Source organism: Megalobrama amblycephala, linkage group LG2 (genome assembly GCF_018812025.1).
Source record: "Megalobrama amblycephala isolate DHTTF-2021 linkage group LG2, ASM1881202v1, whole genome shotgun sequence".
NCBI classification, from domain to species: Eukaryota; Metazoa; Chordata; class Actinopteri; order Cypriniformes; family Xenocyprididae; genus Megalobrama; species Megalobrama amblycephala.
The window spans coordinates 59,812,328-59,830,474 of record NC_063045.1 but is presented as its reverse complement, the minus strand read 5'-3'; the positions used below and the strand labels follow the sequence as shown (position 1 = coordinate 59,830,474).

Here is an 18,147-nt window from a genome sequence, read left to right as displayed (position 1 = left end):
TAATATAAAAATATTCATATAACAAAAAGTCGAAGTTTCTTTTGCTTTTTTGGAAAAAAAAAAATCGCTGCGACTTAATTGCGCGCGAAATTTAAGATTAAAACAAAATATGTATCTTCTCCTAATAAAATAGATATAAGTTAAGTTTACAAGGTCTGCAAAAACAACATCTGTAAAGTTTATGAGGCTCATTTTTCCTGATATGATGTTGTAACGCGCGCGCCAATGAATGAACCGAACAAAACTGCCCGTTCCACCTTAACAGGACTGTTGTGTTTGTCAGAAATATGGCGCTAGACGAAGCCTCTCCCTCCCTTAAAAACACACTCACACTCTGTGCGCCCTACTGAGTGAGCAGGAAACTTCGGGCTGTCAAAAGATTTCAAAGAGCCCGTCACTTCACTTATGAGCGGCGTCTGCACTACAAATACAGTTTCTGCTGTGGAGGAGGCGCGTTTTTCTACTCAGCCCGTTTTAAAACAAGAAAAATGTCAGTGAACCCGAAATTTGTGAGTCCTTTCACAGACCGCACTGTTTATCAGCCGCTGCGCCCGCCGGACAAGCCAAACTCACACACCCTGGAAAGGCAATTTTAGCTGGTAAGTGTCTTTCTGTGCTTATGAATCATGTAAGAAACAGTGAAAGTCATTTCTGTTAATGCTGTGACTGACTCCAGATCAGCTGTGCCACACAGTTTTTGCACTGTCATCCACACTGTTTACAGTCCTCGATTGATCCCTACAGGGCTGTAGTCATCATCACTGCACAGGCGAGTATTCAGTGTGTGCTGGACTGTCATGTGTGTGTCAGTGTGACTGTTTCACTCGAACTGATGCAAAGTAACAACAGAACGTTGAAACAAAGTAACAAAAGAGCTTTGATACACTTTAGAACGTTTGTGTCATAATGTAACAGTTTTGAATTCACAACCTGACTGTAACAAAAATGGAATGTGTCAGTAAAAAGTGTCAGGAACTGATGCAAAGTAACAATAGAACTTTGACACAAAGTAACAAAAGAGCTTTGATACACTTTAGAACGTCTGTGTCATAATGTAACAGTTTTGAATTCACAACCTGACTGTAACAAAGATGGAATGTGTCAGTTAAAAGTGTCAGGAAAACATGTCACATTATTCCACCCCAAAATCAAAACAAAACAAATGAGATTATTGTATTTTTTGCATTGTGGAATAGTTTAATGATAATTAAGCAAATTTCTTTCTTTCTGTCGTTTAATTAATTATTAAATGACATTTGTTTCAAATGACTTTTGTATTGTAACATTATTTTCATGCACATTTTCCCTCACATTTTTTATTACTGTAATGTGTCGGAACATTTTACTTCTGATTTACTTCTCATTATTCTCAGAGGTGATTTTTATTAAATGTAAAATTGCTGTAACGATATTATTTAATTTTAGATTAAAGGCATTACAAATAATGATGTATAAATACTTACATTTAAATCAAATTTGTGGTAATGAGGGGGACAAATGTGTTTCATAGTCATGAAAATAATGCAAAAAGGGCTTGATTTTGCATGCAAAATATAATTTCTTTGTTTCTTTTGATTTTTGGGGTGAAATATGACCCAGTCATGTTTTCACTTTCCTTTGTTGATAAAGAATTTCTTTATCGCTCTTGTGAGGGCCTTTGATATTTATTTAACAAGCCTTTGAAAAAATCCTAAAGGAATGCTAATGAAATTTCATCATTATTATTGGATTAATAATAAGTAACAATCAGGGTTATTAACATTAATTATTAAAAACATTTCTGTTAGTTGAAATAAAGCTAAAATAAATTAAAGAAATATTGCCTTGGACATAAACTGAAATAAGTTTAAGTTGAAGCACTAAAATTATTAACTGGAAATAAATAAAAACTAAAACTGAAATAAAAATAAAAATAAATGAAACCTAAATTGCAATATTAAAAAAAAAAATGACAAAAGCACATAATGAAATGACTAAAATATAAACTAAAATTATCATGAAAACTAAAAATAAATGCTAATTCAAAATATTAATAAAAATAAAATAGATTGTATCTAATCTAAAATTGATCAAATAAGAATCCTCTAATAATAAAATATGATTAATATATTTATTTATTTTCATTTTATCCTTATAGCATCTTTAATTCATAAAACATTTTTATTTGATCCTTGATTCTAAATTATGATATACATTCCATTTGCAATCCATTAACACTCATTTTTTTGCCTCAAGATATTGAATGTTTATTTTATTTTATTTTGACTTAAACAGTGTTGCTGTAGCTTCTCTTCGTCCACCCTTCCCTGAAGTGCCCCTAGTTAGTGTGGTTAATGTCTTGCCAGGGCACGTGTCTGAGATTCACAGCAGCGACGGTTAATGAGAAACTCATAACAGTTCCATTCACATCTAATTATGTGCTGCATGAAGCTCGTTCAGGTCTTTGTAATGGCTCAGTGGAGTGATTAATGTGCTGATGCATGATGACATGATGTCAGAGCATGGACACATTAACACAGTAACGTGGAATGCAGTCGGATTGTGAGTTTCGTTATTGCCAAATATGTGGTTAACGACTAGAACATGCAACTACAAGTGCACAATAGTTTACGATTGATGCATTCATCACATTTATTCAATTGACCCTATTTATGTTCAAAGTGATTGGTGCAACATAATGACTGTCTCGACCTCTGAAACAACATTCCTTTCGGCTGACATCTTGTACTCCACTATGAATGGATGGCTCAGCAGAAAAACACCAAACATCACACCTCTCAGTGTTCATGCAAACACTCACACACGAGATTGCATCATATTGACTCACTTTGTTTGACTTTAAAGCCGGATTAGGTGTGTCATTAACACATAAAGGCCTGGTTTTCACAGACAGGGCTCAGATTAAGCCAGGAGTAGGCCTTATGAAATTAAGACATTTAAGTAGCTTTTTTAAATGTGAAAAAAAGAAACATTACTTGTGTGCTTCTTCTTGAGACAAAACAATGGCACTGACATATTTTAAGGCCAAACATCCCTTGCTTCCTTGAAGAATCTGATAGTGGAGCGTATAAAGTGCTATTTGCTTTTATTTGCTAGCTGTAAATGGAGTAATCTGGATGTGCCCATGACATTTGCCCTACTGTTGCATCAGGTAGTGTCATCTCATTCTACAGAGGAGAACTAGTGGTATTAGTGGTCTAAACTTCCTTTTTACTATTGTTGTAGCAAGTCAGTTCTAACATTCTAGAATTTAATACTTTTATTCAGCAAGGATGCATTAAAATGCTTAAAAGTGACAGTGAGACAGTTATAATGTTACAAAAGATTCTGGTTACACTTTAGTTTAGGGTCCAATTCTCACTGTTAACTAACTATTAAGTATGGCTTTTGCCTTAAAAAACATTACTGCTTATTAATAGTTAGTGAGGCAGTTGTTAAGTTGGATAGGATTATGGGATGTAGAATAAGGCATTAATATGTGCTTTATAAGTACGAAAGTAAGTAGTTATAAGTAGTAATGATGCTGAAAATTCAGCTTTGATCACAGAAATATAATATTTACCGTATTTTTGATCAAATAAATGAAGCCTGGGTGAGCAGAAGATACTTTTTTTAATCTTAGTGTATAATTTTATATTTGTTTTATAATAGAATATTACATATTATTTAATATTTGAAGTGATTGATGTGCACATGAATTCTTCCATGGACCTGTTTTGCAGGTTTTGGTGATTTTCATTTGGGGTGGTTTAAGTGCCCCTCTACTCTCCCTCAGGGCAGTTTCTGTGGTTCGAGGAGAGCAGCAGGTCAGACGGGATAGATATGTGACCCTCCTACAGTATAACCTGCTGTTTCACCTGCTATAAGACAGATAAATGCTTGTCAGTTATGTTAAAACCTGTTAAACAGGTATATGGTTTTTAAAGAAAATGTGTTTGTATATATTAAAACAAATTCTCAACTTTCCAGAGCGCACACACACTTGTTCCAGGAATTATCAGTGAAGACAGAGCAAAATGAAAGGAGACAATTTACAGAAACAATTCAGAGAAACTGTAGTTTATGCAGCACTGGGGAAACATCAGAAATCATTTAGATGAATTTCAAACATGAAACTCTAGCACTCATTACAGTGGTATGTGATCATGTTTGTGTGGCTGGTTAATGAGAGAACATAATTTTATTTTTATGAAGTGTCTTTAAAAGGAGGATAGCATTTTAATTAGCTGACTATTTTAACATTATCATTCATTGCATTTTACAGGATATATAATGTATTTCGTCAAGCCAAGTCACCTTTATTTATAGCACTTTATATAGGAAAATAATGATGAATTATGCAAATTTAATCAAATACAAGACAAATTCTGCTGTACACCAGCTCTATAAAATACAATAGTGTCATTATTCAGATCTACGGAAGAGGATTAGGGCCAAGCAACAATAAAAAAATAAAACCATCTTGAGATTAAAGTTGTTAAATTTCGAGAAAGAACTTGTTAAATTTCAAGAAAAAAGTCGAGATAAAATGTTGAGAATAAAGTCATTAAATTATGAGAAAAAAGTCGTTAAATTACGAGAACAAATTCGTTAAATTATGAGAAAAATGTCGTTAAATTTTGAGAAAAAAGTCGAGATAAAATGTTGAGAATAAAGTCATTAAATTATGAGAAAAAAGTTGTTAAATTACAAGAACAAATTCGTTAAATTACGAATTTGTTCTCATAATTTAACGACTTTTTTCTCGAAATTTAATGAGTTTTTTCTCGCAATTTAATGAGTTTATTCTCAACATTTTATCTTGACTTTTTTCTTGAAATTTAACAAGTTTTTTTTTCGAAATTTAACAACTTTAATCTCGAGATGGTTTTATTTTTTTATTATTGCTTGGCCCTAATCCTCTTCCGTACAGATCAGTTTAGTTCAGTGCCGATTTAGATGATACAGTATGCGTTTCAGTACATCCCAGGGGAAAGACAAATCAAAAGAAATATCTTTAAAACCTATTTTCTTTCTTCTAGACAGCTGTGAGATAAAATGGAGACTATTTCAGTCTTTCTACTTCAAAATTTCACACTTAATTCAGTCTGTTATTGCTGTTTCTTTATAATTATTTGTGAAATTTACTAGCAATTTCTGAGTTTGAGTTTCCAAAGAAATCTAGGAAGTGTCTCCAGTTGTGCTAAACGGATCATTTATTATAGCTTGTCAAATTTGCCTCTGTTTGGGTGTGAGCAAAAACACGCTCTTTTTGTGTGTGTCCCTTTAAATGCAAATGAGCTGCTGCTCCCGCCCCTTTCTAGAAGAGGGCGGGGCTTTAACAGCTCAACAACAACAAAGCTGGAGAATCTCACACAGCCAAAATGAGGATTGTTAGTAACAGTGTTCAGCCTTACATTGTTCAAACCGGAGTCGACACTGATGGAGATACACTGATACAACTTTTAGACATTTCTGAATGGTTAGTGGATAAATTTATGTAGTTGCTGTGGAGTTGATTCATGTGCCGTCATGTTAATCTTGACCCTCGTTTGTGAGGCATGTCAACAACACTCTACTACAACAACTCTTCCTCTTCTCTAAAGCAGCCCAACATAGCCACACCCCCTTTTGTTGCGTGTTGTTGGGGGCGGGTTTATGTAAATTTTGGGGTTCTGATGTCACCAACCCGGGAAGAAACTCGTTGTAGTCCCTACCAGCCGTTTGTTGTAGTCCTTAAACAGAGAATTCTGTAAAAGAAAATATCCCTTTGAGTGTTGTAACTTTGCAGATGTTGTTTATGCTCAAACAGCAACATTACCCACTAACTAAAGTTAAAAAAGTGAAATCATAATCAAGGACCCCTTTAAGAGATATCAATATGACATGTTTCTCATCAGATGTTGTGAACTTCTATCCATGATCATTTCACAACTCTCTACTCTAACCGTATGACAACTATTGACTCATTGATGTTTATTTTTAGTAGAAACACCTCAGATAAAGTTAATACTTAAATGAAAAATAACTCTCCTGAGCTATGAAAGTGCAATACCTTTTTATTCTGGAATGTATACAGTGTATAATAACGTCTGCTTGGTGAATCAAACCCATTTGAATGATCACCTGAAGCTTTTCTGCACACATGGCGCAGTAAAAAAAGCATAAATGTGTCAACAAAGTTGAGATCTGATTATAGAGCAGGACGTTTGTTTCACAGTCACACCCATCTATAGGGGGCGGATCCACTGAGCCAATCACAAACAGACACACCCCCTTTACTGCCGCCTGCTGAGCTACAGATGTGCTCCACACACACAGTTAAGGTGGCGACAGATCGTTGTGATTTTCAAGGCATTCATTATTCATAGAGGTGATCATTGCTGTAAAAACTCTGTAATACCGTTCAAGGACACATTAAATTTATCAAGAGACATTTATAATGTTACAAAAGATTCTTTTTTTAAATAAATGCTGTTCTTTAGAACTTTCGGTTCATCAAAGAATCATGAAAATTAATATGTATCACGGTTTCCATAAAAATACAAACTGTTTTCAACATTGATAATAATCATAAATGTTTCTTGAGCAGCAAATCAGCACATTAGAATGATTTCTGAAGGATCATGTGACACTGAAGACTGGAGTAATGATGCTGAAAATTCAGCTTTGATCACAGGAATAAATTACATTTGAACATTTAAAAATAGAAAACAATAATTTTTTTTTTATCAATTAGATGCAGTCTTGGTGAGCATACATTTAAAAATCTTACCAATGGCAAATTTTTGAAAAGTAGTATGCATATAATTATTTGAATAAAAAATAAAATTGCAGTTATTAGTCACTATTACTATTAAGTTAGCAATTTAAATGTAGTAGTCACATGTAGAGACCATAAATATACATGTAAACTTGTTTGTTCTTTGCATAGTACTTTTTTTCTTTCTCTTTTTTAACCACAATAGCCTTTAAACATGGCAATATTTTCCTTCTGTTATATTTGTGGCTTATATTATTAATATCAATACGAATAAATTGTCTGTGTTTTGCAGGAGGGATTGCCGGAGGAATTGAAATCTGCATCACGTTTCCTACAGAGTATGTGAAAACTCAACTCCAGTTAGATGAGAAGGCGAACCCGCCTCGGTACAAAGGCATCGGTGTGTATTTACTCACACTTTCCACTTCTAATTGCTTCATGTGAAGTAAACACTCAACAATTGTTTCCATGATAATTGCATCTGCTTTGCCCTGAGAGCTTTTCAAACACTTTCATTTAACCATTGTGCATAAAAACACATGATGCATCAGCAGAGACAGAGTCCACTCAGGTTTGAAGGGTCAGAGTACAGTCACTGATGTGGGTTTGGGTTTATCAGCCTCTGGACTTTGTGGCCCCTTTTCACAACAAGTTTATCAGCACTGATTGTTCAACCGGGTTCATTTGTTAGCCAATAACACGCTTGCAGCCGGCAGGGTCACGTTTTCACAGTCTGGTCATGTTCTCCTTTGAACCGATGAATGATTTACTCAGCTGCAGGGGACCAGCGCTAGAACAATCTGAAAAGGAAATGAATGTTTTAATAATTCATACCCACCCACGTCTCCAAAACATTAGCATTTTAAATGTCCCGGGCTCCGATTCTAATGCAAAAATGCTCTTAATAACATTTAATTGATGTAGTTCTCTGTGTTTGTGTTGCTCAGTTGACTGTGTGCAGCAGACGGTGCGTGGTCATGGGGTGAAGGGGCTGTACAGGGGTCTGAGCTCTCTGCTCTATGGCTCCATTCCCAAAGCTGCGCAGTGAGGTAAGCGCTTCCTGCCCCGCTGGGATAAGCCTTGCACAGCCGGACCTTTGGCTCTCAGTGTGAAGTCTGACGCTCATTGCAGCTTATTCTGGCCAAGAGCTGACCATTTAAACAATTTCCAGTTTTGCTCTGCTCTATTTCATCGGCTAAATATAACCAGCCATCATGACACATCATGTCTTGTCAGGCTTGAATGGTTTAAAAGCATTTGCATGAATAAGAGCGTGATCATATAATGTAACGCTAACCAAAGGATGACGGAAAAAAACATTATATATATATATTAGTATATATGTGTGTGTGTGTAATATTTGATAAATTTACTTTATATGGACGCCTGTTTGGCTGCTTTCTACATTTTATGTTGACAATTTTTATTATGAAAATACCCTAGAAAAGTTTTACAAAATGATTTTGTAAAGCACACAGTTTAATTAATTATTTTAAAAATTATGCTAGCATGAAACAGTACTATTTGAGTATTATTTATACACTTTTATAGTATTTATTATCACAGTTGTTGCATTTATTCATTAATAAAAATTACGGTAAATATTTTTAACACGTTAAACTGAAAAAGAAAATCTCAAAATAAACATATATATATATATATATATATATATATATATATATATATATATATATATATAATACAAACTAGTGAAAATGATAAAAACACAAAAATACAATAAATAAACCTTTATAAAATATATAAAATAAAACTTTAAAATTAAGATGAATACAGAAACTATAAAAATCTGACTACAAATATGAATAAAACCTGTATCTCAATGTTACTAAAATAACACTGTGTGTGTGTGTGTATGTATACATACATACATACATACATACATACATGCATATATATATATATATATATATATATATATATATATAGTTTTTTATATTTATTAATATTTATAGTTATGTGTATACTGTATATACTTAAATAAGACTATGTGTGTGTTTGTGTGTGTGTATATATATATATATATATATATATACACACTGAGTGCATACATAACTATAAATATTAATAAATATATACTCACATGTATATATAGATGTACATGTATGAATTTATATGTATATTTGTGTAATATTTATTTATTTATTTCCCTTATTGTGCCCATAAAGCAAAATTCTGCAAAGTAAATGAGAAGGATGCTTTTTTCTTTTCATTTTAAACAGAAAGTGTGCTTGTGTTCATGCTGTCATGTGTCTGTTTCTCTGCAGGTTTGGGATGTTTGAATTCCTCAGTAATAAGATGAGGGATGAATCTGGGAAGTTGGACAGCACGCGGGGGTTACTCTGCGGTCTGGGCGCAGGAGTCGCGGAGGCTGTAGTCGTGGTGTGTCCGATGGAGACTGTGAAGGTGTGTGAGATGATATATGCTGATGCTTTTTAGCATGCATAGTTAGGGGCCTAGTTATTACACAGAGAGTGAGCCATGTGACATTTAATTCTAGTCACATTGCATTGCTCACTCGCAGTCTAGACGCAGTATAAGATATTCCACACTTATACAAATGTGAAGGATCACAGTTTACTCATGCATTACCTGTTATGTAAGCAGACTGTCTGACAAGAATATACATTAAGGAGGCATACAGGCTTTTATTGCAGCTTTTAATGCATTCATATCTCAAATGCGTAAATATAACCAGTGTGAAGTGATTTCTAGAATCAACACTCATTCAGTTTTATTAAAAAAAAATATATATATTTTTTTCAATTTCAGGTCAAATTCATCCATGATCAGTCCTCAGCGAACCCAAAGTACAGAGGTTTTTTCCACGGTGTGAGAGAAATAATCAGAACACAAGGTACATGTGGTTTAGCCTGCAGCGCCACCTCCTGGAGACCAAACACACTTACAACAAATACATCTGAAAAGTGTTATATAGCAGAAACTGCTTTTCTAGAGAAACATTTTCATACATTTACTTTATATGCACACCTTTTTTGGCTGCTTTCTAATTTTATTCTTGTTGTTATAGTGTATATATTTTATTACAGTCGTGTTTATTTAAAACCACCCCAGAAAGGTTTTACAAAAATATTTTCTAAAGCACACAGTTTTTTATTTTAGTATTATTTATACACTTTTATAGTGTTTATTAAAGGCAGGGTAGGTAAAAAATGTATAAAAAACTTTTTTTTCAAAATTTGTTTAAACATTATTTATATATCAATACATATTTAAAATGTAAGTACTCTGAAAAAGAAAGTATAAAAATCGAGTGTCTGTAGACCTCTCACGACTGTTTTAAAGACAGCTGGGCTCCTTCCAAAGCCACGCCCCCAAAACTCATGAACGTGCGACTCCGACCACTGAGCTGGAAGACGCATTATTTACCTGAGACGAGCGGAGAGGAAGGAGCACAATGCATGTAGTGACATCATGTCAGAATCACATGTAATAAAAAATAACTTTATAATTATGAGATAAACATAATTTAATTCGCTAACGAGTTAGTTATCTATAAGGCAAAGCTAAAAACAGGTTGCATGATACACGTTTTTCCATTACCATCATTTACACTGTGATGAAGATGAATTTCGTGTAAGATTCATAACATATACGTTGTTCTACAGATCAACAGAGTAACATACACTCAAATATCAACTCACAACTGCATTGCAGACACAAAATAATAACACACACATACAACAAAGTGTGTACGACACACACAGATACAAGATAAAGACATCAGTAAACATAGGTAGAGAATATAAAAACAAAACAAAGGCGAAAAAAAACGTGCAGGTAAACTTACAGGTGAACATGGTAAAAGAGTTAGACAGAGGGTAAATATAGTTCTAAGAAAAGTTCCTAGATGCGGAGTAACGTTAGGCCTACTATCTGTTAAACATGTATTTAGTTATCTAAAGCAAAATTATGCACAATTCAACACTATAGCTATCATCTTGAGCTAGGCCTATAGATTATTTATCGTCTCTACTACGGCTCGCTAAGTAATGTTATGTTAGCTATATTACGCAGCTACGTGTGCTAATGACACATGCTTCATGAACAAATAAACAAAAAATATGTATGATCAAAATACAAAAAGAAAGATTTACCTGTCCAGCAGAAATAAAGCCATCAAGGAGTCACTTTTCAGCCCCTTGAGTTCCCTCAGTTCTCGCCATCGCTGGAGAGCCACGCCGATATTAACTCGCGTTTTATTTCTTTGTTTATCCAAAGACTTTTGTTCATTGCCTTTTCTTGTACTGTTACTGTCTTCCTTTTTTTGCCTGGTTTGCCTTCACTAACTGCATAGGCCGGTACTGTGAATTTTGCTTGCTGTTTCTCTGCCATTGTTTTGGTATTCCTAGGATCCGTGCCTCTTGAATTCCCCAAATCAAACGTGCGCGCGCAAGTGGGCAGGTCATGTGTGGCAAAAGGGTGGTTGCCATGGTTGCGAGAGAGTGACAGCCGCCTAAGCCAATCCTATGTTTCGTCCCGGATGGAAATAATGAGCTGTTTAATACAGATTAAACGGTCTAGAGTCACTCGATTTTTATACTCTTTTTATCAGAGTTCTTACATTTTAATTATGCATGTATATATATAGAAAGTTTAAACAAATTTGGAACAAAATTTCTTACCTACCCTGCCTTTAATATTTTGGATGAGCATTTATTTTTATATTTTCTGTTTCCTTTTTAATTTAATAAATTTTTTTTAGTAATTAGTGTTTAGTAAATTAGTTTTTCATCTAGTATTATATTTTAGTTTATTTCTACTATAATGATTAATTATAGTTTTAGTTAATGATAGCAACACTGGCACAAAATTTTTGATGTCTCAAATCCTTGTATGAAACAAACCTGGTTTGTTCAAAGGTTGTTTTTAGATTTACATATAAAATCAGATTTGCATATAATAAATTCAGTCTCATATGACCTCGCACGAACATCATGTGACACAACAATCCATGTGACCGTCACACTCTAATCAGCCTCTGATCCAATCGATTATTTGAACCACAAGGAAGCTAATTTCAATACAAACCAGTCATTGTAGTTGAAATGACCCTCTTTTATTTGTTAGGACTCTTTTAATAATTCTGCTTTGTAAATGTTTTAAATTGAGCTTATCTGTGAACCTCTTTTCTAATGTAACAGGACTCAAAGGAACATATCAGGGATTGACCGCAACAGTACTGAAGCAGGGCTCAAACCAGGCCATCCGATTCTACGTAATGACCGCCCTGAGAAACTGGTACAAAGGTATGAACCACGATATTATATATATATGTATATATCACTGTGTGTGCTAATCAAACAACATGGCTGAAATGAAACTGTGTTCTCTCTAAAACTAGGCGATAACCCCAATAAGACTATTAACCCCTTCATAACCGGAATGTTTGGAGCCATTGCTGGAGCCGCAAGCGTGTTTGGAAATACACCATTGGATGTGATCAAAACTAGAATGCAGGTGTGTAAAAAAAAAATATATATATTTGTCAAGTAGGGGTGTAACGGTACACAAAACTGACAGTTCGGTATGTACCATGGTTCAGTTCGGTACAGCAAGTGAAAAAAATTGCTTTTTTAAAAACATTAAAGAGTTGTTTATTGAACAAATTGTGTCTCTGTCTTAAAATTCAACTATAATTAAAAGTTTGGATATAAAAATGTCCTCTGCTAATGCTGTAAACGAAATAGGAAGCACTTACTTGCACATTACTATAATATTAAAGGTTCAGAGCCCAGTCTATTAGCCTAAATTCAGTTGCTTTATTTTTAGATACAGTATAATAATCAATAATCAAATAACACATTTTATGCAAACCTGTAAACTGCACATAAGGCAGTTTTTGCATTAACTTCTAAATCTAATTATAAAAGTATGTTTTTACTGCAATTCGTTGTTGAAATATAATCATTTACACAGTGGCTGTCATTTTCATGACAGATTTATTGAAACACATTAAATAATCAAGACATCACTAACAAGTTGAGTAAAATATAATGAATATATAGGCTAATATAATGCATATATTTAGCGAAAGAGTTAATTTCTCTGGCGAACTAACAAGCTGTGGACTCGCCTGAGGTAAACGCTACATGACACAGTGTTTACCAGCTGTTTTATTGATGTCTTTCCACCGTTGAAACACTGATTGAGCAATTACACGAGATATTATATGTTTAAGTTGTACTGTATCTTTCTACGTACCTTCAGATGTTCATTCATGTTTATTCTGCTTCCGCTTGGAATGAGGTGCCTGTACAGTGATCTGTCACGCCACATCAAAAAGCATCAAAACGGCATTTTTTGTTTGAATTTTATGATAAAATTGACAGAATTTGAAAAATGACACGTCGTCTCTTATCGAAAGTAACGATTATTGCGATTATTGGTGGTTAGGCTGCTATATTCGTTGTGTAGATCCAATGGGCCAGGACTGGGCAGTTTCGCAGTTTTTCGTTTCGGTTTGAATATCGTTACACCCCTAATATCAACCACAAAAAAAAAAACATGAATAGGATATTTCAATATTGTTTCAATGATGTTTACAGGGATTAGAAGCTCATAAATACAAGAGCACAGTTGACTGCGCCATCAAAATCATGAAACACGAAGGACCAGCTGCGTAAGTAAACTTGATACTAAATCAAAGTGCCTTATAGAGGTATTTGTGGATGAATCTCATTAAAACATCTGAAATTATGCATTAAATTATATTTTCCATGCACATATTCCTACCAAATTCTAATGACTGTATTGCAGAATGACAAGAAAGGTTTTGTGTGATTCACTCTTAATTTCTGTCCATTCTCTAGATTTTACAAAGGCACCATCCCCAGATTAGGTCGTGTGTGTTTGGACGTGGCTATAGTGTTCATAATCTACGAGGAAGTGGTTAAAGTTCTCAATAAGGTGTGGAAGACAGATTAATGGAGAGCTGACGCTGGCCTTCATGACATCATAGCGGTGCGACAGCGGGGGACGTTTACACAGGGGCCAAAATATCTGCCAACTGCAGATGACAAAGAAAGTCACTGGAATGTACTTAATTACCGTAATTTAATCAACACAGAGATAGATTTCGCCAACGAATGTGAGAAAGAAATCAAATACTTGAAAATTAGACTAAAAATATATAGTATTTACCTTTAAGAACAATTTTTAAAAATGTTTTTTATGGAAAACGACATCTTTAGGGAGACAGGATTCACTAAAATTTTATTTTATGTTTTTAAATATTATACATACATATATATATATATACACACACTGCCCTCCAAAAGTTTGGAAACATCCCTGGCAAAGTGTGGTTTTGGACGATATCAGCATAAATCCTTATCATTTTTTGGTGCAAATACATTACAGTAACTTGACATTATCATTGAAGACCAGCAATAATAATTTTCATTTTGATTACATAATAATGGCAATATATACATGTCAAAGTCAGACATGCCCCTTTGCCAGCTGTGATGCTGGTTACTGGTTTAAACTTGGCCCAGGTTTGTAAAAGATTTTTGGGTCAGCACACCTTAATAGCTTCAACAATTGATTGCCAATTAAGTTTAGAATACAATAAACCAATCAGAACCCAGTTTAGGTCAGATAGCTGCTAATGGTGGATATTTTGATGAATTGAAAATTTAAGTTTTTTCTATGTATAAACTGTTTATGTAATAAAATATGTTTTTGTAGTTTGTGTTGTCCCTTATCAGTGCAAAATTATCACAAATTAAAAAGGATGCATGCCAATATTGTCCAAAACCCCACTTTTCTAGTGCATTTCCAAACTTTTGGAGGGCAGTGTAAATATATATTAAGTGCAATTTACCAGCAAATATTACTTGTTTTCCATTGTATATTTTCTAATTTTAGTTTTCCTTATACATGATCACATACTAAGTGCTGAGGGCCTTATCTAACACCCTAAAACTTAAGAAACAGAATATGCATCTTAGAAAATAAAAAAAATAATAAAAAAAAATCAATATATATATATATATATATATATATATATATATATATATATATATATATATATATATATATATATATATAAAGCTAACTTAGTTTATTTTTTTGTCTTGTTTTCAAGTACAAAAATCTAAAATCCTTAAACATTCTTAAATACACATTTACTTGAGAAGCAAAATCCTCTAAGATATTAAGTCTTGTTTCATGAATAAATAAAGTGGGTTTATGTTTAAAACAAGAAAAAATATCTGCCAATGGGGTCAGAAAAATAAACAATTCAAGTGGGAAACTAGTGTATTGTTCTGACAACATTTTTTCTTGTTTTCAGCAAAAACTCTTAAATGTGATGCATTTTTCATTAAACGAGACTTAAAATCTTAAGTCATTTTGCTTCTCATGTAAAAGTATCTTAATTTAAGAATATTTAGACATTTGTACTGGAAAACAAGACAAAAGCACTGAGTAAGAAAATAATTTTTTGCAGTGTTGTCACTTTCTAAGATGCATAAATTAACCAAAGCTTTAAATAATAACATACAAATGTGTTTTATACCCTACAGTGGTACTTATGAAACATGCACTTTCATATTTGGTAGTGATCCAGGTTAAGTGATTATTTTAAGTGCCTATATTAATATACATCTTGTGTATATCTATTTTTGTTTTTGTAATTCTACTTGTTTACATTAAGTCATTTCCATAATTTGTGTATAATTACACCCTGCTGTAACAGTATACCTTACTAACAGTGACATATAATCATGTCAGACCTGTTATTATAACTGTACGCCACAATCTCTGAAATCCACACCACACGACAGGCTTTGCATAAACACAAATGATTTAAAAAACTGAACGGTGTTGTTTCACCCAAGCGAGCGTCACCAAAGAGCCAGGTTACTCTTATACAAATACAATGTTTACTTATTTAACATTAGCTGAATGTTGTAAATGATATTAAAAAGGTCAACAGATCTGGCCAGAGCCTCTTAACTACTGATCACAGATCAGTACATGCCTTAAATAACATTCTGTGTGCTTACATTTTCTTTGCTCTCCTACCTCAAGACATTCTAACAAATCTGTAAAGACTGACAACAGAGGTGAAATATTCAGCATATTTAATATCTTGGAGATCAAGGTGACACAATTTCTAGAGTTAAAAGGCCCATTCACACCAAGAACGATAATGGTCTGTTTATTCTAAACACTTGCTCTGCAGTTTCAAAGTGTGTCCAACATGTTTTTGCTGTTCTTGTTGCATTTACACGACTTTAACCAGCAGATGTCCTCATCATGCTATGTTTGAGTGAATAGCTTGTGTACTCGATCTAATCTAACAGTGAATTCGGCTGACGAAGTCAATATGGTGGAATAAAAACAACACCTAGTCTTTTTCACTTCAACTACAAATGAAGCACAACTAGCGCTGATACCATTTTATGTTACACTGTTTGCTAGTTTGGCATGACGATCTCATCTCCGTTAATTATACTTCTCACAATTTATTCCGAGGGTATGGCCAATTGTTTTCCATATATATTATTTTTTTATTGTATTGAAAAGGGGATTTGACTTGTCAAACGGGTGGATTTTTCTGGATCTCAGTGATTAACTTCTCCGCCATTTTAAATGCGCGAGTGGATTCTGATTGGCTGTCAGTGTTTTATCCCAGCGATATCGTTTCTCTATATCATTATCGTTATAGCTGTTGTGTGGAACCTATATCTTTATTGTCTTTATAGTTATCATTCTTGGTGTGAACGGGCCTTTACTGCAGACTGACATGTAACAGACATTGTAAAAACTGAATGTTAATTTTTTCAAATGTATTTTAATACTCTGGCGGCTTGTATTTCACACCAGACCAGAAAACGAGAGTGTCTTAACTTGTAGTATGCAACACTTTTAGAGGTTAGAAGTACCTCAGTCATAGTAAATAATGTGTATTTTGCCTTCACCGCACATCATGTGTGATTATGGGAGAGTAACTGTCTTGAATTTACAGACAGGTCTGACTGTCAAAACTATCATTTGTGCCTGTGGTTCTTGATTAAGTTGAAAGACATGTTTTAGATATACTGTAATGCCATATATCTAAGATATGTTGCAGCCAAATCTTGATATAGTGTTTATTTGACTTTGTAAACAGTTTTCATAGCTGACCCATGTTCTGCCAGGAAAGGATATTATTTTGTGTTTCTGTATCAGTGATCAGAATGCATTCCAAATGTGTGACCTTAAATATGCATTAATTGTCATGCTAACGAAAAATACATTGTGCCTTCAGCTCATGTTCTGATCCAGAATAAATAATGCTGACTGGACAAATGAGTCTATTTCTCTTTGTAAATATATTAGGCAGAAATTGTTTATTTTTTATATAATGCACTTACATAAATGACGATGCCACTATGGTGCCATGGTGTGTGTGTGTGTGTATGTATATGTATATATATATTATATATATAGATGGCCAGGTAAAATGTTCAATTTTACTTCAGCATAATGAATTGCACAATTTACCCCCATGTGGCTCAACTTATCTTCTCCCTAGGCTCAATTTACCCCTATTAGATCATGCCAAAATGTTAGATCGGATGGATCTCCACGTAAGATATATCAAATATATTGGATGTGACCCTGAACGCTGAAGTCTTCTATCAGCCTGAGAGTTTGACTGAGAAATCCAGGGAAGAACAGAAGGAGACGAAGTGATGATAATAAAAAGAGCAGACTTTATTGAATAATCTTAGTTGTGTATGTTTTAATGCTCAGACTTCATCTGACCAGCACAAATCCAAGTGTTATTATACCAAGGGAAAAACAATGAAAAATGACTTCTTCACATTATTGTCCAGTGATGTTAAAAACCTTGAAATGGAGACATTCTCTTTTTTCTTTCTCATGAAGACAAACATCCCTTCAAACCACACAATCATAAGATTAAACAACAATAGAAAGGAAATAAGTATGGTAAAATATAAAACATAACATTACATAAATTAATAATCATGAAATGATTAAATGATATAAATCAAGTAGGCTATTGAGAATCCTTAGATCCTTCACAAGAAATGCTTCAATGCTTCAAACAAAACTTATTCTGCAAACCCCATTTCCAGAAAAGTTGGGATATTTGGGACATTGTAAATAAAGGCACAATATGTAAGATTTTGTAATAAAACATCCAAAAACCTCCAAAAAGTGTGATATATTTCATGCAGTTGTGTACTTATCCCGAAAGTTCCCAATTTGTAAATCCAGAGAAATTCCAATTTTAAATAATGGCTCATCCCTTGTCATTGTCACCTATCAATGATGTAAAATCTGAACTATCCTCAGTTTCTGCTTCTCTTTGTGGTGAAAACGACATCTCCCATTCTCCCGTCATT

General features: G+C 33.7%; 1 protein-coding gene across 1 annotated transcript; it reads left to right on the top strand.

The window, feature by feature from the left end:
* The first annotated feature begins 387 nt into the window (after positions 1-387).
* Positions 388-14,112, top strand: slc25a1b (slc25a1 solute carrier family 25 member 1b). Its single transcript, XM_048181299.1, is given in 10 exon segments — positions 388-516; positions 519-599; positions 7,035-7,142; positions 7,690-7,786; positions 9,028-9,166; positions 9,533-9,617; positions 11,926-12,030; positions 12,126-12,241; positions 13,330-13,403; positions 13,594-14,112. Coding segments are annotated over 10 exon segments (948 nt in total). The 5' UTR covers positions 388-488; the 3' UTR covers positions 13,709-14,112.
* Positions 14,113-18,147: the final 4,035 nt, after the last annotated feature.